Consider the following 22,940-nt stretch of genomic DNA (forward strand, 5'->3'; position numbering starts at 1 on the left):
TCCAGGGCCCAAAACAGGGCTCTTGTCTAACACTCAGAAATGAATTGTCCGAGGAGATACATGTGCTGACAAAGCAAGACATTTTATCTGGAAAGGGCACCCGAGTGGAGAGCAGAAGGGTAAGGGAACCCAGGAGAACAGCTTTGCCATGTGGCTCGCAGTCTTGGGTCTTATGGTGACGGGATTAGTTTCAGGGTTGTCTTTAGCCAATCATTCTGACCCAGAGTCCTTCCTAGTGGTGCCTGCCTTGTTCAGTCAAGATGGATGCCAGCGAGAAGGATTCTGGGAGGTGGTCAGACATGTGGCATCTCCTTTTGACCTTTCCTGAACTCTTCCAGTGGGTGGTGTCTTATTAGTTCCATGTTCCTTACCAGGACCTTATGCAAATAGTTACTGTGGTGCCTGGCCAGGGTAGGCAGTTTTAGTCAGTGTGCTTCCCCTAACTTGAATATTTTCTTTTCAGATTGCCTGGAAAATCATAAGATAATAAGTTAATTGATCCTTCTATGTCTAGGTATAGAGGCCTTCATGACTTGAGTTAGTTTAGTGTTGTCTTCATTTCAAATACACTCTTTAGTCACGACCTGGGCAGCGTGAAGTGAAAGAGCAAAAGGCTCTGAACTGACATGAGCTGGTTCAGAGTCCAGCTCTTCTGTTTAACAGGTAACAGTCCTCATACCAGTAACGTGACCTCACTTAATCTCAGTTTCCTCATCTGTGAAATGGGGCCAGTACTGCCTGTGCAGCTTGTTGTGAGGCTTAGAGATAACCAGTGTTGTGGTCCAGCACAGTGCTTGGTGCACAGATCTTATCCCCCAGGAGCGGAGAAAAGCTGTCTGCATGTGTATAAATGATGGAGCAGGACAAGACGGGTCCTTCACAAGAGATGTAAACAGAGCCTTAGGAACCCAATGAGAAGAGAGATAAATCCAGGATGGTTTCATGGGAGAGTGTGTTTGGGCTGAGCCTGGAAAGATGGGCAGGATATTAACAGGCTGTGAGAGGAGGGGCAGTTTCAAATGGAAAAAAAAAAAAAAAACTGTGAAAAAAGAGGGACTCAGACCCCCTGTTTGAGTCCGAAGTACAGCATTCTTCTACCAGGGCCTCACGTCTGGCCCTCATTAACCATTACTGCAGTCTTCTCCACGGTGTTTGTTGTTGTTCAGTTGATACTTTTGAACTGTGATGCTGGAGAAGACTCTTGAGAGTCCCTTGGACTGCCGCAAGGAGATCAAACCAGTCAATGCGAAAGGAAATCAACCCTAAATATTCATTGGAAGAACTGATGCTGAAGCTAAACCCCCAATACTTTGGCTACCTGATGTGAAGAGCTGACTCATTAGAAAAGACCCTGATGGGAGAATTTGAGGGCAGGAGGAGAAGGTGTGACAGAGGATAAGATGGTTGGATGGCATCATCGACTCAATGAACATGAGTTTGAGCAAACTCCAGGAGATAGTGAAGGAGAGGGAAGCCTGATGAGCTGTGTCTATGGGGTCGCAAAGAGTCAGATACGACTAAGCAACTGAACAACAACAACTGAACTGCAGTGTTTGAAATCTCACCCACAGAGCCGATGTGCTACTTGGCTCCTTTTCCCAGTTCATTGTAGCTGCTGCTGCTAAGTCGCTTAAGTCGTGTCCGACTCTGTGCACCCCCATAGACGGCAACCCACTAGGCTCCTCTGTCCCTGGGATTCTCCAGGCAAGAATACTGGAGTCGGTTGCCATTTCCTTCTCCAATGCATGAAAGTGAAAGTGAAGTTGCTCAGTCGGGCCCGACTCTTAGCGACCCCATGGACTGCAGCCTACCAGGCTCCTCTGTCCATGGGATTTTCCAGGCAAGAGTACTGGAGTGGGTTGCCATTACCTTCTCCTACTTATTGTAGAGAAGAAGCCAATTCTGACTCCATGTTGAAACTATTTTGTTGACTGTTTTTTTTTGTTGCTTTTGTTAATATAATCATACTGAATGTCCTACCTTAGAGAATCCTGCTCCTCTGCCTGTTAAACTAAAGTGCCTTTGTTCAGAATCCTGACCACCTGTAGATGGCAGGAAGGAAGAAATTAACATATCCCATGCCTGAGTCTTGACATTCTAGGAGATTTGCAAGATTAATGGCCTTTTTACTTTGCTTCCACACCTCCCCATCTCTGATCTATAAAAGAACCTGGCATCCAGACCCCGATAAGATGGTCATTTTGAGGTGCTAGCTTGGCATCTTCTCAGTCAGCGGGCTCCCCAAATAAATTCTCTTCTTCCTGGCCTCAACTCCTCGTCTCTCTGGCCTGTGTGGTGAGCAGAGCAAGCTTGGATTCTGTAACAAATTGAGACCCCATATGTGCTATGTCATGGGACTTCTCAGCACTGTTTGCATCTGGATGTTGGTCAGAACCCAATATGATGATGTATCCTCTGCTGTTTCTATTTCTCTTTTCTTTTAATATTAGTATATTGAATAAGCTAGATAATTCTATGATAAATATTGGTATTATTTATTTGTATATAACGAGTGGCTTATTTTGTTAGCAAATCCTTGGAACCTGACATGAAAGTGAAAGCTTTCTACAAAACAGTGTTTCTACTGTAAGTCTCCACCATCGCTGAAGGGCCTTGGGTGAGCTTCTGGATGATGGCATCAAACCAGTGTCACCGTTTCCTAGTCTGCCTCTCATCTGTGTATCTATTCTTCAGTGAAAATTGGTGAAATTTAACTTAGAGGAAAATAACATGAATAAAAACACCTTCCTGTCAGTGGGAGGAATTGTAATATATGCTCAAGTCAGGCCTTTCCCTCTAATTTAATCAGAAAATGGTGACTAGGAAATTAGCCTGCCTTGGATTTTACTTCAAATCCTCTGAAATGCTTTGCCCATGTGGGGCTCATGCATGAATAATTTTAGAGTCACCAACACACTTGAAGTCCTACCACCAGAGTTGAAGAGAGCCTGTTTCTATCCCCTCATGTACTAATTAAAAGAGTGGATTTATGTGCCTTTTCTAGAGCATGGTTAAGATTTTTGTGTTATGATATGTCACTATTTTGAGAAAGAAACAAAAACAATGTAAAATCAAAGCATAAAAGCTAAGTGGAACAGTTTGCAAGGATTGTCATCAGTGAAATGGAGGCCAAGTAACTCGGGTGTGTGTGTGTGTGTGTGTGTGTGTGTGTGTGTGTGTGTGTATGTGTATGTATGTATGTATGTATAAGGCTTGGAACCTATCTTAAAATGGTTTGCTGTTGTTCATGAAAACCAAAGCAAGAGATGGTATTAATTTCTGAGCTCCAGAAAGAGAGGAAGTGACATAATGATGAATTTTCACAACAGAGCAATTGCTGCCCTTCATTGGATGCACCCAAGTTAAGCTCTGAGTGAGCAGGAAACCTGTGTGTGTCTTTATGTCTTGTGGCTGTCAGGGAGGGTTATGATGGAGACAGTCTCTATCTTTTCCTTGTGGTCGTGTGCTTTGCATGTTGTGATACACACTATGCATGGGATCCCACTGTTGGTTTGAAGAGAAAATAGACATCAGTCACCAATAGCAAGTTATAATCAATTCATGTCCTTTTTCCATTTATGGAGGGTGTTCATACACTTCCTTCGATTCTCACAGCTTGAGTTTAGTGATTCTGGTTTCTGCAGCACATTATGTAGAAGAGGAAAATGAGACTTAGGAAGATCAGAGGACTTGTTTATCATGGAGACCCCAGTGTGCTAGTTTTCTTTCTCCTCAAATTTCTAAAGTAGAGACAGAAGTGAGGGCGTCATCTACAGAAAGGTACTGCTGTGTATCTTAGGTTGATGCCTGAGGGGTTTAATAGGTAATTTGAAGTAAAGATTTCCCGTGTAATAACTGTGTAACTTAAACCTGATTGTTACCTGGTCATTTTGGGGATTTTCTTGTCATTTAAAAAAAATTTTTCCCAGATACTCTGGGGAAAATAGACTGATTTGTCTACTTCTTAAATAATACTCAAATATAACTTATGATAGATTCCCAGATCCTCAAGCCAAAACTTCATATCCTTCTTAACTTTGAGTATTTCCTGCTTCTAAGGGCAAGGATCTACTTAGTCCAACTGATCTGCTTGGTGTCCCTCAGCATGTTGTTTCTTTCCTTTTGGTTTTCCTGCCCAGCCTGCTCTTTCTGTTCCCATTTCTTATACAGACGTCGTCTGTCACACTATGACTTGCCTTAAGTATCACTGTGAAGACTCGGGTCAGGTTTCATCCCTTCTCTGAAAATCAGAAGTGGAGACCAAGATCAGCAAAACTGGCAATTTAAGATAAAACAAGTCCTTCACCAGCCTGGACCACCAGTTCTCACACCTGTGTCTCTAGCACAGACCTTCACACTTGCATGTCCAGCTGCACAGTGATATCACTGAGAGGTCATTTCTGCTTGTCCACAAGAGAAGTGTCCTAAATCTGCCTCCATCATCATCTGCAACTCAATAAATGGTGACCCTGTCCTTCCGCTTCCTCACCCCAAACATCACAGTCCTCTTCTCTTACAACCCACACCCGTCCTGTCAGCAGGTTTTACAGACTCCACCTTCCAAGTATGTCTGGAGTGTGACCCTGTCTCTCCATTTCCACTGCTCCCTAAATTATTCTAGTAGCCTCCTCCCTTGTATCTGCCTTCATCATTCCCCCCGCCCAAAAAAATAAACCAATCTTACTGTCTGTTTATTGCAAAGCACAGAAGTGATTCCTTAAAAACCTCAGACCAGGTCCCTCCTCCCCTTCCCCTCCCCCTTTACTGGCAGTGACACAAGTCTCCTGCTCTGTCTCTGCCCTTACTCCCCTCATTCTTACTCTGCTCTCCTGGCCTCCTTGTCCTGAACCCCTTGGGCATCTCCCTGTGGCCCCTGCACTCACCCCTCCCTCTGTAAGGAGCAGCCTCTCCAGGTCTGCCTGAGCCTCTGCCCCTCCCCCCCAGATCTGCTCACAGCCCCCTCTGAGCAGAGGCTTCACACCCCAGTGTGGACTCCCTCCTTCACTCTCCATCCCCCTGAGCAGCTTCCTTTCCCTTCTCATCCTCAGTACTTGCGCTCAGGTTTATTTTCCATACTGTCTGTCTCCCACCGTGGAGAGGAATTCTAGGGGTTCTGTTTCCTCATGGCTGAATTCACTGTTCTCAGAACAATGGCTCATGTATAGTCAATCCTCAATAAATACCTGTTGAAATGGTTAAATGCATAAATGCTTTGAAAAAATATAGAATGAAAACAAATGAAAAGCCCTGAGAAGTTTTTTTTTAATTTTCCTTGTTACAGTTTCAGTTCAGTTCAGTTCAATTGCTCAGTCATGTCCGACTCTTTGGGACCCCATGAGTCGCAGCACGCCAGGCCTCCCTGTCCATCACCAACTCACAGAGTTCACTCAGACTCACGTCCATCGAGTCAGTAATACCATCCAGCCATCTCATCCTCTGTCATCCCCTTCTCCTCCTGCCCCCAATCCCTCCCAGCATCAGAGTCTTTTCCAATGAGTCAACTCTTCGCATGAGGTGGCCAAAGTACTGGAGTTTCAGCTTTAGCATCATTCCTTCCAAAGAAATCCCAGGGCTGATCTCCTTCAGAATGGACTGGTTGGATCTCCTTGCAGTGCAAGGGACTCTCAAGAGTCTTCTCCAACACCACAGTTCAAAAGCATCAGTTCTTCGGTGCTCAGCCTTCTTCACAGTCCAGCTCTCACATCCATACATGACCACAGGAAAAACCATAGCCTTGACTAGATGGACCTTTGTTGGCAAAGTAATGTCTCTGCTTTTCAATATGCTATCTCGGTTGGTCATAACTTTTCTTCCAAGGAGTAAGTGTCTTTTAATTTCATGGCTGCAGTCACAATCTGCAGTGATTTTGGAGCCCCCCAAAATAAAGTCAGCCACTGTTTCCATTGTTTCCCCATCTATTTCCCATGAAGTGATGGGACCGGATGCCATGATCTTCATTTTCTGAATGTTGAGCTTTGAGCCAACTTTTTCACTCTCCACTTTCACTTTCATCAAGAGGCTTTTTTAGTTCCTCTTCACTTTCTGTTTAGTCACTATGAAATAAGCCCATTGTTGTTGATTAAACACTTGTATGAAGAACTGATGCTAAAAGGTTAGGATGGCAGGAGAACACATTTTAAATCTTTTTCTTTTTTCCCTTTTCTATCTCCATACAGGATTTGCAGAATTTGAAGGAAAGAGATCTAACTGTGACAGGAGATGGAGGAACCCCACTGAGTGAAGGACAGAAAGCCCGGGTCAGCCTCGCCAGGTAAGTGGGGTTTCAGTTGCCATCCGCCCCTCCTCCTCTGTGGCTCCTAGTGGACCTGAGCACACAGACCCCACTCACAAGGTGGGCCTGTGTGAAGCAGGGTCTTGGCCCTTTCCCTGGGCTTGTGGAAGGAACCTGGAGTTGTTAGACACCATCATGATTCAGAGATGAGACCCAGGCAATGTGAAGTGTCCTCTCCTGATGTCTCTCTCTGTTTTCTAGAGCCGTGTATCAGGACGCAGACATCTACCTCCTGGACGATCCACTCAGTGCAGTGGACGCAAGAGTCAGCAGGCACTTGTTTGAACTGTGAGTTTGGTCCTGTTTTCTATCATCTCTGCTTTCCAGGAACCCTGTAGAGATCAGGGAAGAGAGCTCAGGAAAGCCTTTGTGCTGGAGACTCAGCTCACTCTGTCCTGGTGTCCCTCCCTTCCCTCCACAGAAGACCCATCATAGAGAAATTTTGCATCATGATGAGGTCAGGACAGGAAAATACAGCAGTTGCTTCCAGTGTGTGTAGGACAGTGGGGTCCATGCTTTAGGGAGTGAGGGATACATGACAGATTCCCCTGTTACTTGCACTTGATGGATCCAGACATTGTGGATGGATCCAAACCCCAGGGATAAGAAGGATGATGTAAAGTTTTAAAATCAGAGAGTAGGACTTGGTAACCTGGTAATTGGCTGCCAATTCTTTTCCTTTGTCATTTGCTGAAGGCACATTAGAAGTGAATTTTTCCTGTTGGTTTATGCTTATTATTCTGTTGGTTTAGAAATACTTAGTAAAGTATTTACAAATGATTTAGAATTTACAGATGATTTATTCCACATCTGAGTATGGCTCAATTATTTAACATTTCTTCATGGATACTTACTAAAATTAATACTTAGACCCACATGTAGGGTTAACTTGAATTTGAAACTCAGTATCTTTTGGAATCTTTCTGAAGTCCTGACTCTTATTTTGTGTTTCTGGAATTTGTTGTCAGTGGCTCTTTCTTGGCCACAGAACTCCTGGAGAACAGGTCTGTTGCTTCTCTGTCCCAACACATGCTGACTGAGGCCTCTGGTGGAGTCTAGACTGACATCTTTGAAAGTCTCATGAATTCGCTTTTTCTGAAGCAGCCTCCACATCTACCCCATGGTTAGTTCCCTTGCTGTCGTTCACCTTGTTAAAGACAATGAGCCTTCCAGCTGCATATCAGCACCCTGCTGTATGCACTGAGATCGATACCCTTACAGATGTTCCTGCACAGAACCTCTTACTTTACAAGGAGGACAGTGATCCAGGAGAGGGGAAGGACCCACACTGGGCAGAATAAGGGAGACTAGGACACAGCCCTCATTCCTGCCACCAAGGAACCTGTCTCTGTGTGGAGCTTGTTAAGACAGATGCCAGGGGAAAGCTCAGCAGAGTCAAGGTTTAGAGAGTTTTGATACAGGATACAGTAAATGCTAAGTGGAAGTTGCAGCTGGAGACTTTCACTGAAGTTGGAAAGCTCCCTGTGCCCAGGGCTGGGAGGGAAGTGCCCTGGGGGCCTGCAGGCTGGGCAGGTGTGTGGAGGCTGAGAAGAGGACCCAGTTCCTTTCCTGAAGGAAGAGTAGAAGCTCAGGTATGGAGGGAGGAGGAAGCAGGGCTGTGAGGAGAACAGCAGGTGTGTCCTTGTCTGAAGGAGGTGGGGTGTTTGGCAGAGAGAAGCTATTTGGAAATTCTCGCTGTCAGGTTCTGTGTTACTTTGCTGGGGCTGTCTGTCCAGGCTGCTCTCACAGGAGACCACAGCCTGGGAAGCTTATAAAAAACAAAAATTTATCCCTCAGGATTCTGGAGGCTGGAAAAGTCCAAGCTGAGGGTGCTGAGAGATTCAGTGTCTGGTGAGGGCACGATTCCCATGTCCTCACATGGGGAAGGGGTGAGGGAGCCCTGTGGGTCCCCTTTGTAAGGGCACTAATCTCTTTCATGTTGGCTCCACCCTCATGACCTGTCACTTCCCAATAGCTACACTTCTAGTACACAGTGGGAACTAGGTTTCAATATATGAATTTTGAGGACAAAAACATTCAGTCTATAGCAACTTGTCAAAGTTGGGGTGCTTAAAGAACAGAAATTCATTTTCTTACAGTCCTTGAGGCTGGAAGTTCGCCGTGTAGGCAGGTTTGGTTTCTGATGAGAATGTTGTCCTTGGCTGCTGGTGGCGTCTGCCTCGCTGTGTCCTCATATGATCTTCTGTCCATGTGCACCCCTGTCTCTGTCCTTTAAAAAAAATATTAAAATATAATTGATTTACGTTATTATGTTAATTTCTTTGTATGGCAAAGTTACTCAGTTATATACATACATACATTCTTTTAAATATTCTTTTCCATTATGGTTTATCTCGGATTATCAAATATAGCTCGCTACACTATACTGTAGGACCTTGTTGTTTATCCATTCTACACATAGTACTTCACATTCTGTTAACCCCAAATTCCCAGTCCATCCCTCCCCACACCCCTTCCACCCATGCAACCATAAGTCTGTTCACTATGTCTGTGAGTCTGTTTCTGTTTTGTCAATAGGTTCATTATTGCCATATTTTAGATTCTACATGTAAGTGATATCATATGATATTTGTCTTTCTCGTTCTGACTTACTTCACTTAGTATGATAACCTCCAGGTCCATCCATTTTTCTGCAACTGGCATTCTTTTTCCTTTTTTTATGGCTGAGTAGTATTACATTCTCTCCATGTACCACAACCATTCGTCTGTCGGTAGATATTACGTTGTTTCCATGTTTGGCTATTGTGAATACTGCTGCTATGAATATAGGGATACATGTCTTTTTGGTGTATGGTTTTGTGCATATATATGCCCAGGAGTGGGATTACTGGAATATAAGGTAATTCTACTTTTAGTTTTCTGAGGATCCTCCATGCTGTTTTCTACAGTGCCTGAAGCAACTTTCATTCCCAGCAGTAGTGTAGGAGGGCTCCCTTTTCTCCACACCCTCTCAGCCATTGTTATTTTAGTGTTGACCATTCTAACTGGTGTGAGGTGATGCCTCATTGTAGTTTTGATTTGCATTTCTCTGATAATTCCCAAGGGTGAGCTCCTTTACATGTGCCTATTGGCCGTCTGTATGTGTCTTTTGGAAAAGTGTCTATTTAGTCTTCTGCACATTTTTTGATCAGATTTTGTTGTTGTTCAGTTGTATGAGCTGTTTGTATATTTTAGAAATTAAGCCCTTGTTGGTCACATTGTTTGCAAATATTTTTTCCCAGTCTATAGGTTGTCTCTTCATTGTGTTTATGGTTTCCTTTGCTGTGCAAAATCTTGTAAATTTGATTAGGTCCTATTTGTTTATTTTTTTAATTAAAAAAATAATTGTGGCCATACCTGGTCTTTGTTGCTGTGATGGTTTTTCTCTAGTTGTGACGAGCAGGGACTACTCTCTATTTGTGGTGTGTGGACTTCTCATTGAGATGCCTTCTCTTGTTGCAGAGTATGGGGTCCTGCATGTGTGGGCTCAGTGGTTCCAGCTCCTGGGCTCCAGAGCTCAGCAGGTGGGATCTTCTGGGACCAGGAATGGATCCTGTGTCTCCTGCACTGGCAGGTGGATTCTTTACCACTGAGCCACCATATTTTTCTTTATATTTCTATTGCCTTAGAAGACTGACCTAAGAAAACATTGGTATAATTTATGTCGGAGAATATTTTGCCTTTAATCTCTTCTAGGAGTTTTATGGTGTCACATCTAATGATAAAGTCTTTAAGCCATTTTTAGTTTATTTGGTGCATGGTGCATAACTTCATTGATTTACATGCCTGTGTTTCTGTCCTTATGTCTTAGTCTCCTCTTCATCTAAGCACACCAGTCAGATCAGATTAGGTGCAATGTATTTAAGGGTAACAATTACTTCTTTATGGTCCCTGTCACCAAATTCTAAGGTGCTAGTAACTAACATGACATGTGAATTGGAGGGGGACATGATTGGTGTAGAGCAGGCCTAGAATAGCAAAGTAAAAAGACTTCAGCAGAGTCAGTAGGTATGTGAGGAGCTCTGAGCTCTGGACACAAGGATCTAGGATTCCACATCCACTAACGGGATTGTTAGACTTTGCTGGAAACTGCCCAAATATAAGATGTTCTTAGTGTTGGGGTGATGAAAGAGTTGTGGAGATGGATGGTAGTGATGGCTGCACAACAATGTGAATGTACTTAATGCCACTATATGGCTATATGATTAAAATGGTAAATTTCATGTTAGGTATATTGTAACACACATACACACAAACCTGCATAGTAGCACTTAATCTTTGAGAACAGGAGAGAACAGGGTGAATGACACATAGCATGGCCTCCAGCTCTGATCTGACCCCCCCTTTCCCAGCCTCTCCTGTTCATGACTTGAATTTTCCCTTAGAGAAGTGTCTTGTGTCTTGTCATGAGTTCAGTGACAGGCACTAGTGCTGTGACAGGGATTCCTCACCCCCACCCTCCTGGCGTCATGAGTATCTTAGCCTCCTTGTTCCAAGTACCCCACCCTGAACTCACAAATGCGGTTACCCCATCTTGTGAGCATCTGCACATGTTCTCCATCAATGCAGGAACAGATTCTGTTGGTCATAGCATCCATGTCACAGGGAGAGGAGAGCAAGGCATTTTGGTGCCAAGTAGAGTGTGCTGATCACAGAAGTTCTCCTGAGTTCTTTTTCAAACACAGGAGATATTTATAAAATCCTCTCAAATATTTTGGGTGTACCACTTTGGATATATACTTGATAGAAGCAAGCTTAAGACTGTTGTTCATAATCAGAACCACACACTCTCTTGGGAAATTTAAAGCAGAGAGTGTGAAAGCAATTTAGGAAACCACTCAGCAGCAACTGGAGAGTGTTCTCAAGTTAGAGAATCAGATGGAACAATATGCTGTGAGATATGGTGGTTGTGTGGAAACTTGGTCATGGGGAGGGTTTTGCATTAAAAGTGAATGAATTACACTTCTACTTACTGTTAACAGTTTCCTTCAGTCATGAATTCATATCCAAGGTCATTGAGGTTCATGACTTTTACAACTTTATGCTGTGAACATGGTGGATTCTAGTACCTACAGAAGGTGAGGGGCCTTACATGAACTGATGCAGTCTCACCTGTGTCCAGCCATGGATCCCATCCTGGTTCAGCCCCATATCACCAGACCCCTGCCTCCTGCATCATCAGCTCTTGGGGTTTGTCCTAATCAGATTCCCACACTGCTGTCTACACAGCTCACCACATGTTCCAGCCTTTTATGGACACTGCCCACTCCCCACCCCCAACCCTGCCCCATTAAGGAAGCAGCTCCAGGTCCTCAAACAGGCTTGCTTCTTCTGCCCCCATCAGCCTTTCCAGCTCGTCCCCACACCCACTCGGTATCCAGCTGTGCTGGCTCTGTGGGGCTCCTTTCTCACCCCCGTCTGTCTGTACACACTGGTCCCTCTGTTCAGAGCCAGGGAGCAGTGCACAGGACACAGAAGGAAGGTGGAAGAAAGGACCTGCCATTCCCTCCTTCTCCTCCAGGGGGCGCCCTGCCCTTCGTCTTCCCACAACCCTCAGTGGGTGCACTTGATGATTTATGAGTCCCCTTGCCACCTATAAACTATGAATGCAGGAAGGTGCCTCAGCCCAGCATCTTCTGTCCCAGGAACCCTGCACCTGCTGTGCCTTCTTCCATGCTGTTTCCCTAGATAGTCACAGGGCTCCCATGTCTCCATATCTAAGACAGCAACTCCCCTTGTTTTTCCTTCAGAGCACAGGTCACAGCCCAATAGCACATTTTCTGTACTTGTTCAGGGTGTCCTCTACACGGTGCAGAGTATTCTCTTCTATCTTGACCTGTGGGTGGGTCCTCAGCACTTAGGAGAGTGCCTGGCTCCTCAACAAACCTCTGCTGATTGAATGAATGGAGGTGGGGACTCTCTCTGTCTTATTTGTATCACCTTCACCATGGGATGTGTCCCCTCTTAATACAGCCCTTATATAGGATTATATGTGGGATCATAGAATTAACACAGCCTTTATATAGGAATAACTGTTATTCAACTGGTTGCTGACTCAATCATTTCTATGGCATGACTTGGAAATCTTTAAAAACTTGGAAAAGAGTGTATTTTTCTAGTGACTTGGATGAAAGCATTATTTAGGAAAAGTTCCAAGCCATCAACTGATCACTTCATTGTAATTACTTGTATTACCTTATCTGTGATGGAATGTTAGGAAGAAAACATCTTAAAACTTCTGGGTTGATTCATCTTGAACGTAACACCCCCATCATATTTGATTAACATCCACCTTTAGGGACTATTGGCAGGCAATTATGAATTAAGGAGAAAAAATTCTGTTTGAAAACTTTAGTTCTAAATTGAAAAGGTGTTAACCTTTTACGAACACTGAGCTGACGGATGTCTAAAGGTGAGAATGAATCCTTTTGGACTTAACAAAGCAATGGTGTATGTTTCTACATCCAGGGGTCTTGCTTTTGATCACAGACCCAGTGTCCAGAGTGTCCCCTTAGGACTTTTCTATCCTGAGTCCAAAGCACATGACTGCTTGTGGTTATGGAGGAGTGAAGAAGGGGCCTGACCTTTACTGAGTGGATTGGTGGTTTGATTTGTCAGAATGTGTGGATGAGTTGTCACTGACCTTGTTTTGAGATGAAGAAATTGAGGTTGGGTTGCTCGTCTGACGTCAGTTTTGTGAGAGGGGCTGAGATGCAGTCTGCTGGCTCCAGACTCTCCATCTGACTCACTCACAGGCTGAGCTGTGGCTCAGGTTCCTGAGATTTGCTCTGTGAGGGGCTGGGGCACCCAGAGTACCTGCCTGGAGCCCTGCCTGTGGTCACCAGGGCCCCAGACTCAGCCATTTGCTTCCCTGGAGGGGTTGTGAACCCTGTGGGATGAGACTACAGCTGAGTCCCTAGGGGTCTACATTTGAAATGTAGGAGTAGTTTTTTTCACTGTGAAAAAAATTTAAGGTTGAAGACTGAGGGTGTCTTGACTAAGAGAACTGATGGGTCCTCTGAGCCACTGGATGATTTCCACTGTGATTTGGGCCTTTTGGATTCTGTTCTTTTACTTTCATGTTTGGAAGGTGTTCAGTCCTAATGAAAGAAGACTTGCTTCCTAGATGGAACTGGGATTGTTGTAGAGAGTGACAGAGGCCATGCTGACATTTATTTTATATCTAACATTCTTTGGGAAGAAGTGTCTAACAAATGCACTCTGGCAAAGATTACCAAGAATTGATTAATTTTTTGTTGTGACTATTTACATCATTTGCCGGGGTCCAGCCTCAGCTGATCCAGGGAGTTCGAAGCGGGGACGGCGTCGGCAAGGATCAGGATACAATAGCTTCAATTAGATATTAATTAAAGATGTAAAGAGTAATAGAATGAGGATAGCTCAGTAGGAAAATTCAGTGGAGAAAAGAGGCTGAGTAGCTTGGTTTACGCGGGAGACCAATAAAACTTCAAGACAAGAAGCTTGCACCACTTATGTAGGCCACAGGCGTCCTTCTATTCTCCCGAAGGAGAGGAGACACTGAGGCCTCCCCAGTCGGATCTTAGAAGCCCAGGCATAATTAGTAAGCATGGTGAGTTCCGCGCTCCAGATGGAGACTCAGCCAGAGTGAGAGAGAGAGCGACATGGGGAGACCAGTATTTCGAGAAACTGATCCCAATTCTTTATTTTCCATGGTCTACTTTTATACACTGAGATGTTATTCAAAAGTCACACGGGGTCAGCAGTCCTGACTTTTATCAGTCAGGTGCTTCATACAAATGTATACAGAGGTCTTAGGGGTGTTACATCATCTTCTGGCCAGGGGGCCTGCTGACAATTTATGACCCTCTCCTTGTGACAGCAGTCAGTTAACCAGGACACTTATTTCTCCAGGGGTGATTATTCTTAAAACAGACGCCACCCAAATAAAGTTACATTCCTATAGTGTGAGGGTGTAGTGGGTTTTAGTTAAGGAAAGAATTTACTTAGCCTAAGGTCTAATGTGATTAATATCAAAGGTTAATACTTATTTCTTCTGTATATTCATTAATGTGTGTAAGGGCAGGGGGTATGGAGACTTAGCAACAAACATTGGCTCAACAAATGAAAAACCCTTCACCAATACAATTTCTAATCAGCCCATTATACTTATACTAATAGTTTTCTAACTTTTCTAAGGAAACTGTTTTTAGAAGGTTTAAAGCATCTCGTGCCTCTCATGGTTGGGAGGCTGTGAGCAATCACATGTGGCCGGACAAGCCTGTCAGGCAGGCTAGAGAACCTTCAGAGGAGTTTGTAGGTTAAAACACTCTTGTCACACCCAGGAGTTTTTATTAACTGGAGCTCTAGGTTAACTCCTTCTCTGAAAGAGGTGGTGGGGGACAGCCCCCCGTAAAGTCAGAGGTGTAGGTGGAAGCACAAAATGGTAAAGCAGGCAGGCTCTGGTTATGGGGGTAGATGCTCGACGATTTCCAGGGGGACTCCTGAGGCTTGATCCCGCCTTTGCGTATGTCGAGCCTCCTTCCTCATAACCTTTGCCATGGGTGGAGTGCCTCACGCTGGCCCCCAACAATCATTAATTATAAATAATCACCTAGAAAGCTAAGAATGTACACATTTTTAAATGACATGGCTCCCTCTTCTCCCATTCCCAAATAGTGATAAAATAGTGTTTTAGTTTAGTCAAGTTTTGAAATCTCAGTATTACTCAGTTGTTTTCCTTTATGAAACATGTAAATAATTGTTAAGCTGAGTTTTAGAGGAAAAGACTTAGCTGGTAGTGCCTCCTTCACTGGACTGATTTTAAGAATTTTTTGTAGCAGTAGATTCAAATTTGCTGCTGATAAATTTAAGAACCTAGTTGGATTAATTGACTATGTTTATTTATTATTGATTTGGCATTTAAACTAAAGATCTGTGGTTGCTATGTGGTCTTTGTCTCACTGTTTTTAAAATAGGTTTTCAGTTTGAGGCACTCCATTAATGTGCTTTTGGTTTCTGTACCTTTTACATTTATAGGTGTGTTCGTCAGGCCTTGAAGGAGAAGATCACAATTTTAGTCACTCATCAGTTGCAATACCTGAAAGAGGCAAGTCAGATTCTGATATTGAAAGATGTAAGTAATTTCTAGAAGTCTGTGGAATTGCTAGCCCTCAGATGTGTTGGGAGAAGGCAATGGCACCCCACTCCAGTACTCTTGCCTGGAAAATCCCATGAACGGAGGAGCCTAGTAGGCTGCAGTCTGTGGAGTCGCAAAGAGTCAGACACGACTGAGCGACTTCACTTTCACTTTTCACTTTCATGCATTGGAGAAGGAAATGGCAACCCACTCCAGTGTTTTTGCCTGGAAAATCCCAGGGATGGCGGAGCCTGTTTGGGCTGCCATCTATGGGGTCGCACAGAGTCGGATACAACTGAAGTGACTTAGCAGCAGCAGCAGCAGCAGTAACAGCAGTGTTGAAGGACAGACCTCCTTTCTGGTCACTTTCCTTGGATGCATGGTAAACACCCTCTTCTCCCTCAGTTTTTCACCCTCTTTTCAGAGCTGGTGTTCACACCTTGGAGGATGAATCTAAAGCTCTGTAGAAGTGTCACTATTACACTCTAAGCCATATAAACCCTAAAGTGTGTAAGAGTGCAGCCACAGGATTATTGAATCATCCCTGCTCTAATGAAATTTGTTAAGGATAATGATGCAATTTTATTTAGAACTTTTTATTTTCCTCTTCCTTGACTTAAGTCAAAGTGTATTACTTACAAATTAGAGATTCTAAGATCTGTTGGTATCCAAGAGATTCTCATACATAGTTTGCCTAAAGAGCATCTTCCATTAACTCCAGAAGTGAGGTTGGGTAGCCGAGCACCTGGATCAGAGATGCCCTCTCTGCTGGTGTCTCCAGTTGCTAGTCTCCCTGCCCAGGTCTCTTGTGTGTGCAGCAGGAGGACAAGGCTCTGCCTTCACGGGGCTCCTGTTCTTATGGGGATGGATGTGACAAAGAGGGAGTGAGAGTGACATCCTAGCCTCTCTAAAGAGCTGGTGCCTCATGGGGTCTGAGTGACATGAAGATGGGGGTCACACAGTCACCTAGGGGAGGGGTCTGAGGCAGGGAGTCCTGAGGAAGGAGCTGAACTGGCAGGTTGGAGGAACAGCAGGAAGACAAGTGTGTCTGAGGAGAGTGAGCAGGGGATGTGGAGGGAGCTGGTCTCTGAGCAGTGGCCAGGGGACCAGAACTGGCATGGAAGTCTTGGATGGTCCAGAGCAGAACAGCGATGTGGTCTGATATCAAATTTGAGAGATTTCTCTAATGGTCACTGGAGGGGTGACAGGGAAGCAATTCCGGGTCTTAGTAAAGCTGAGAAGACAGAAGTGTGGGCTCAGGCTAGAGTATCAGTTTCTAGAGCTGCTGTAACCAAGTACTGCAAACTGGGTGACTTAAAACAGCGGAAGTTTATCGTCTCCCTGCTCTGGAGGCCACAGGTCCCAAATCCAGGTGCTGGCAGGGCTGTGTTCTCCCTGAAGGCTCCAGGGGAGAATCCTTCCTTCCAGCCTCTGGTGTTCGCCAGCCTTCCTTGTGTTCCTTGGCTTCCAACTGCAGCACTATGTTCTCTGCCTCTGATACCACTTGGCCACTGTCCCCGTGTCTGGGCCTCTTCTCATAAGATCATCAGTCATATTGGATTTAGGGTCACCCTGCACCAGTGCGACCTCATCTTAACTTGATTACATCTGGAAAGACTCTGTTTCCAAATAAGGTTATGTTCACACGTGTCACGTTTGAACTTATCTTTTTGAGGAGGCAGCACCATCCAACCCACAGCTCCTAGCATAGTTGGGAGGTGGGGTTTAGTGAGAAGTTTTCAGACTTGGTGGTAGTTTGATGCTTCACTTTTTGGCTCATTTACATCTGGTCCTCAGCATCTTTTTCTTTACCACCTGAATGTTCCACAGAACTTGGTCAGATACTTGACTTATGAAATAAATCTCTGCTCCAAGAAAGATTATTAAAATACAGAACCTCTGTCGCTCTGGAAGCAGTTCCATGTGTCTCCTCTAGGAATGTGACTCCTCTCCACTCCTGTAGGAATGGGGAGAGGAGCTAAGGTTTTTCAAGCTTGAGAGCAGTTGATTTCATGTACAAAAGGGGCACTTCTAGTGTGTAAATCCCAGTGTTGACAGTGTTATGAGCACAGGATTCGTGGGCAGGAGAATAACCTACTTACCAGTCCCTAGATGTTTTCAGTTCAGTTCAGTCACTCAGTTGTGTCTGACTCTTTGGGACCCCATGAATCGCATCACGCCAGGCCTCCCTGTCTATCACCAACTCCCAGAGCTCACTCAGACTCACGTCCATCGAGTCAGTGATGCGATCCAGCCATCTCCTCCTCTGTCGAACCCTTCTCCTCTTGTCCGCAATGCCTCCCAGCATCAGAGTATTTTCCAATGAGTCAACTCTTCACATGAAGTGGCCAAAGTACTGGAGTTTCAGCTTTAGCATCATTCCTTCCAAAGAAATCCCAGGGCTGATCTCCTTCAGAATGGACTGGTTGGATCTCCTTGCAGTCCAAGGGACTCTCAAGAGTCTTCTCCAACACCACAGTTCAAAACCATCAATTCTTCAGCACTCAGCCTTTTTCACAGTCCAGCTCTCACATCCATACATGACCACAGGAAAAACCACAGACTTGACTAGATGGACTTTTTTTGGCAAAGTAATGTCTCTGATTTTGAATATGCTATCTAGGTTGGTCATAACTTTCCTTCCAAGGAGTAAGCGTCTTTTAATTTCATGGCCACAGTCACCATTTGTAGTGATTTTGGAGCCCAGAAAAATGAAGTCTGACACTGTTTCCACTGTTTCCCCATCTATTTCCCATCAAGTGATGGGACCGGATGCCATGATCTTCATTTTCTAAATGTTGAGCTTTTAGCCAACTTTTTCACTCTCCACTTTCACTTTCATCAAGAGGCTTTTGAGTTCCTCTTCACTTTCTGCCATAAGGGTGGTGTCATCTGCATATCTGAGGTTATTGATATTTCTCCTAGCAATCTTGATTCCAGCTCATGCTTCTTCCAGTCCAGCATTTCTCATGATGTACTCTGTATATAAGTTAAATAAGCAGGGGGACAATATACAGCCTTGACGTACTCCTTTTCCTATTTGGAAGCAGTCTGTTGTTCCATGTCCAGTTCTAACTGTTGCTTCCTGACCTGCATATAGGTTTCTCAAGAGGCAGGTCATGTGGTCTGGTATTCCCATCTCTTTCAGAATTTTCCACAGTTTATTGTGATCCACACAGTCAAAGGCTTTGGCATAGTCAATAAAGTGGAAATCGATGTTTTTCTGGAACTCTCTTGCTTTTTCCATGATCCACCAGATGTTGGCAATTTGGTCTCTGTTTCCTCTGCCTTTTCTAAAATCAGCTTGAACATGAGGAAATTCACGGTTCACATATTGCTGAAGCCTGGCTTGGAGAATTTTGAGCATTACTTTACTAGCATGTGAGATGAGTGCAGTTATGTGGTAGTTTGAGCATTCTTTGGCATTGCCTTTCTTTGGGATTGGAATGAAAACTGACCTTTTCCAGTCCTGTGGCCACTGCTGAGTTTTCCAAATTTGCTGGCATATTGAGTGTAGCACTTTCATGGCATCATCTTTCAGGATTTGAAATAGCTCAACTGGAATTCCATCACCTCCACTAGTTTTGTTTGTAGTGATCTTTATAAGGCCCACTGGACTTCACATTCCAGGATGTCTGGCTCTAGGTCGATGATCACATCCTCGTAATTATCTGGGTCATGAAGATCTTTTTTGTACAGTTCTGTGTATTCTTGCCACCTCTTCTTAATATCTTCTGTTATGTCCATACCATTTCTGTCCTTTATCGAGCCCATCTTTGCATGAAATGTTCCCTTGGTATATCTAATTTTCTTGAAGAGATCTCTAGTCTTTCCCATTCTGTTGTTTTCCTCTATTTCTTTTTATTGTTCACTGAGGAAGGCTTTCTTATCTCTTCTTGCTATTCTTTGGAAATCTGCATTCAGATGCTTATATCTTTCCTTTTCTCCTTTACTTTTCACTTCTCTTCTTTTCACAGCTATTTGTAAGGCCTCCCCAGACAGCCATTTTGCTTTTTTGCGTTTCTTTTCAACGGGGATGGTCTTGATTCCTGTCTCCTGTACAATGTCACGAACCTCATTCCATAGTTCATCAGGCACTCTATCTATCAGATCTAGGCCCTTAAATCTATTTCTCACTTCCACTATAGAATCATAAGGGATTTGATTTAGGTCATACCTGAATGGTCTAGTGGTTTTCCCTACTTTCTTCAATTTAGGTCTGAATTTGGTAATAAGGAGTTCATGATCTGAGCCACAGTCAGCTCCCAGTCTTGTTTTTGTTGACTGTATAGAGCTTCTCCATCTTTGGGTGCAATGAACATAATAAATCTGATTTTGGTGTTGACCATCTGATGATGTCCATGTGTAGAGTCTTCTCTTGTGTTGTTGGAAGAGGGCGTTTGCTATGACCAGTGCATTTTCTTGGCAAAACTCAGTTAGTATTTGCCCTGCTTCATTCAGTATTCCAAGGCCAAATTTACCTGTTACACCAGGTGTTTCTTGACTTCCTACTTTTGCATTCCAATTCCCTATAATGAAAAGGACATCTTTTTTGGGTGTTAGTTCTAAAAGGTCTTGTAGGTCTTCATAGAACTGTTAAACTTCAGCTTCTTCAGCATTATTGGTTGAGGCATAGACTTGGATTACTGTTATATTGAATGGTTTGCCTTGGAAACGAATGTCTTAGATGTTTTAGAGTCCCCTATCGCTTCCTTTGAGGGCACTGCCCCCAGTTTTAGTACTTACAAAATAACTGTTTGTCCACTGGTGGGCACTCTTGGATGAGTTGGAGTCCATCCTCATTGTCGGGTCTCTCTCTTGTAGCAGAGGGGAGATGGCTGCCCCCTTGTCCCCTCAGAATTGTCAGCACTTGGCTGCTGAGTGAAATTTCTGTCTTTGTACTTCTAGTCATTTCATTGTGCATATTAGAGATATGAAGTTGTGAGTAGTGATTTTAGTAAAGAGGTATGTGAATTTTTCCTGCCAAGTGGAACAAGACACAATATATCCTGCATAATTTTCTAGTTCTGCAGTATCAGATGGTACCCAGATGCTTCACTGGGTTTCTCCCAGTGGCTCACCTCAGGACATAGGGTGAGAGGGGTCCAAGCTAGGGTCCTGGGCCATCTTCTTCCACCTGACCTGCATTAACCAGGGCTGCTCTCATTTGATGAGTTTTGCATCCTGAGAATTTTTTCCCTAAAGTTTTATTTGCCACTCAATGATCACCTGAATCTTGTTTCAGGGTCAGAAATAGTGAAACATCTGCACATTATTTTGACTTTATAAGGGAGGGAAACTGCAATGATGTGTCACACGTGTTCAAAGAACATGATTAGATTGGCTGTAGTTTAAGCAGCTGCCTGATTGGGGAAGCCTGGTTGGTTGCTTGTGGTCAGTTGGTGTAAAGTTTTGTCTTGGATCTGTGTGCACTGATTGTGGCTTAGGTTTTGGTTTACAGGCACAGACTGTCAAGGCATTAGAGCCACCCCAACCTCATGGCCTCTTTGTTTAATTATTTTAACAGATGGAATATTGAATTTTCATTTGGGAACTTCGTTGATCCTTGTGTCTCTCTAATGCACTCTAAGTCCTCCAGACAGTTGTAAGGACCATGAATATGCAGCTTATGGTTCTCTGTTCAAGGCTGGTTCCTACATGTCCTGTCCCAGCCAGGGCACATGATACTGTGATAGTGAAGGTGGTCAGTGAAATTTAATGAGCGACTGTTACCTATGCAGATGTGCTCGTGCCCACCTCTGTGTCAGTAATTTTCTTTTCTGGAATACTCTCCCCAGGGTTTTAATTTTTTTTAAATTTTGCTTGTCACATGAGGTTTCTCTGAGTTCTCTTGTCTCTAGAGACTGTGCTGATCCTCCCAGCAACTTCTGTACTTCTTGCTTCCCTAAGTGCCTATGGTAGTTATGTGAACAGCCTCCATTTTTAACCCACAAGCACACATTTCTTTCAAATACCCCAGCACTTAACACAGGGTTTGGCAGAGAACAGAATGCTCAGTTCTGTTTGAGTTGGCTATATTTCTCAACAAGAATTCTAGACCCAGGTATCTTTTATTTTCTTCAAAAATAATAATTTAAGACCAGATAACTTTTCTTGCAGAGAAGGCAATGGCACCCCACTCCAGTACTCTTGCTTGGAAAATCCCATGGACGGAGGAGCCTGGAAGGCTGCAGTCCATGAGGTCACACAGAGTTGGACATGACTGAAGTGACTTAGCAGCAGCAAATTTCTTGATTAGTATTCCGGTTGGTTTAATATTATCGAGGGCTTCCCTGGTGGCTCAGATGGTAAAGAATCTGCCTGCAATGTGGGAGACCCGGCTTCAATCCCTGGGTCAGGAAAATCCTTGGAGAAGGGAATGGCAACCAACTCCAGTATTATTGCCTGGAGAATCCCATGGACAGTGGAGCCTAGCAGGCTACAGTCCATGGTGTTGAAACGAGTCAGACACAACTGAGCAGCTAACAATATTATCAAATGTAAATTAATTCCTCTCAATTTTTTAAATTTTATTTTAGGACAAAACGGTGGAAAGGGGGACTTACTCTGAGTTCCTGAAATCTGGGGTAGATATTTTTTCCCTTTTTGAGAAGAGAAATAAGCAGCCTGGATCATCTCCAGTTCTGGGAACTCCTACTCTGATCTCTGAGTCTTTGGATCGGTCTCCATCGTCTCCCAGACCCTCCTTAAAAGATGCAGTTCCAGAAGACCAAGATGTGAGTTTCTATCCTGCAGAATGCCTGAGTCTGTCTGCTTTTGGTGGCCTCATGGACCTTCAGTCTGCTCTGCTCATGACATCTTTATTTGTCCCAAAGTAGATCCTAAGGTTCCCAAAGTCTTATTCCATGGAATGGATAGAAGAACAGGAAAGGAGCAAGCCTGCTTGGAGTTCCCCTTTGGGTGTAGGTTAGAGAATCTTATGGGGACCAGGAGTGGGTGCACTGCTGTAAATTTCTGGGTGCTTGTGGCTCACACTGAAATAAGAACTCTTCAATTTACCATAGTTACATCCTACTTGCTCTGGTGGCCCCTGGGTTCCCTTATGCATCCAGAGGCTTAATGTGAAGACACCCTTAGATGAGGCCTCCTGTGATCACATTAAATCAGCTTCTTTTCCTATATGTTGGAATGTCTGGCACTGCAGGTGACTGATGGTAGTATTTTGCCCTATTGTCAGAGGTAACATGTGCAAAGGACCTGACACATGGTAGACACTTTGGAGTTAGTTTCCGTCTTCACCTTTCTTACCAGTCAAGACCAACAACCACATCTTATCCACCTTGAATCCCAGTGGCCAGCATAGAGCTGTGGACATCCTAGCCTCCTGTGACTATAATGCATTTTAAGTCCTCCAGACAGAAATGCACTAGATCTCCCTTAAAAACATACACAGATATTTCTCAATATCCAAACCCAGGAGCCTGGATAATTCTGTTAAGCATTCAGATTAGTTATTCAGTTTCTAAACTCAGGAATCACTCTCTGAAGTTTAAGAACCAAATAGATTCA

General features: G+C 44.0%; 1 protein-coding gene across 1 annotated transcript in view; it reads left to right on the forward strand.

The window, feature by feature from the left end:
- LOC113888456 (multidrug resistance-associated protein 4-like) overlaps nucleotides 1–22,940 on the forward strand; it is a 90,993-nt gene that overhangs the window by 56,010 nt on the left and 12,043 nt on the right. Inside the window, exons 12-15 of the mRNA XM_027535579.1 lie at nucleotides 6,177–6,271; nucleotides 6,494–6,580; nucleotides 15,311–15,407; nucleotides 21,950–22,147. Coding sequence (XP_027391380.1) covers nucleotides 6,177–6,271; nucleotides 6,494–6,580; nucleotides 15,311–15,407; nucleotides 21,950–22,147 — 477 coding nt within the window. The remainder of the gene's footprint in view (nucleotides 1–6,176; nucleotides 6,272–6,493; nucleotides 6,581–15,310; nucleotides 15,408–21,949; nucleotides 22,148–22,940) is intronic.

Source organism: Bos indicus x Bos taurus, unplaced genomic scaffold, assembly GCF_003369695.1.
Source record: "Bos indicus x Bos taurus breed Angus x Brahman F1 hybrid unplaced genomic scaffold, Bos_hybrid_MaternalHap_v2.0 SuperScaffold_100147, whole genome shotgun sequence".
Taxonomy (NCBI): domain Eukaryota; kingdom Metazoa; phylum Chordata; class Mammalia; order Artiodactyla; family Bovidae; genus Bos; species Bos indicus x Bos taurus.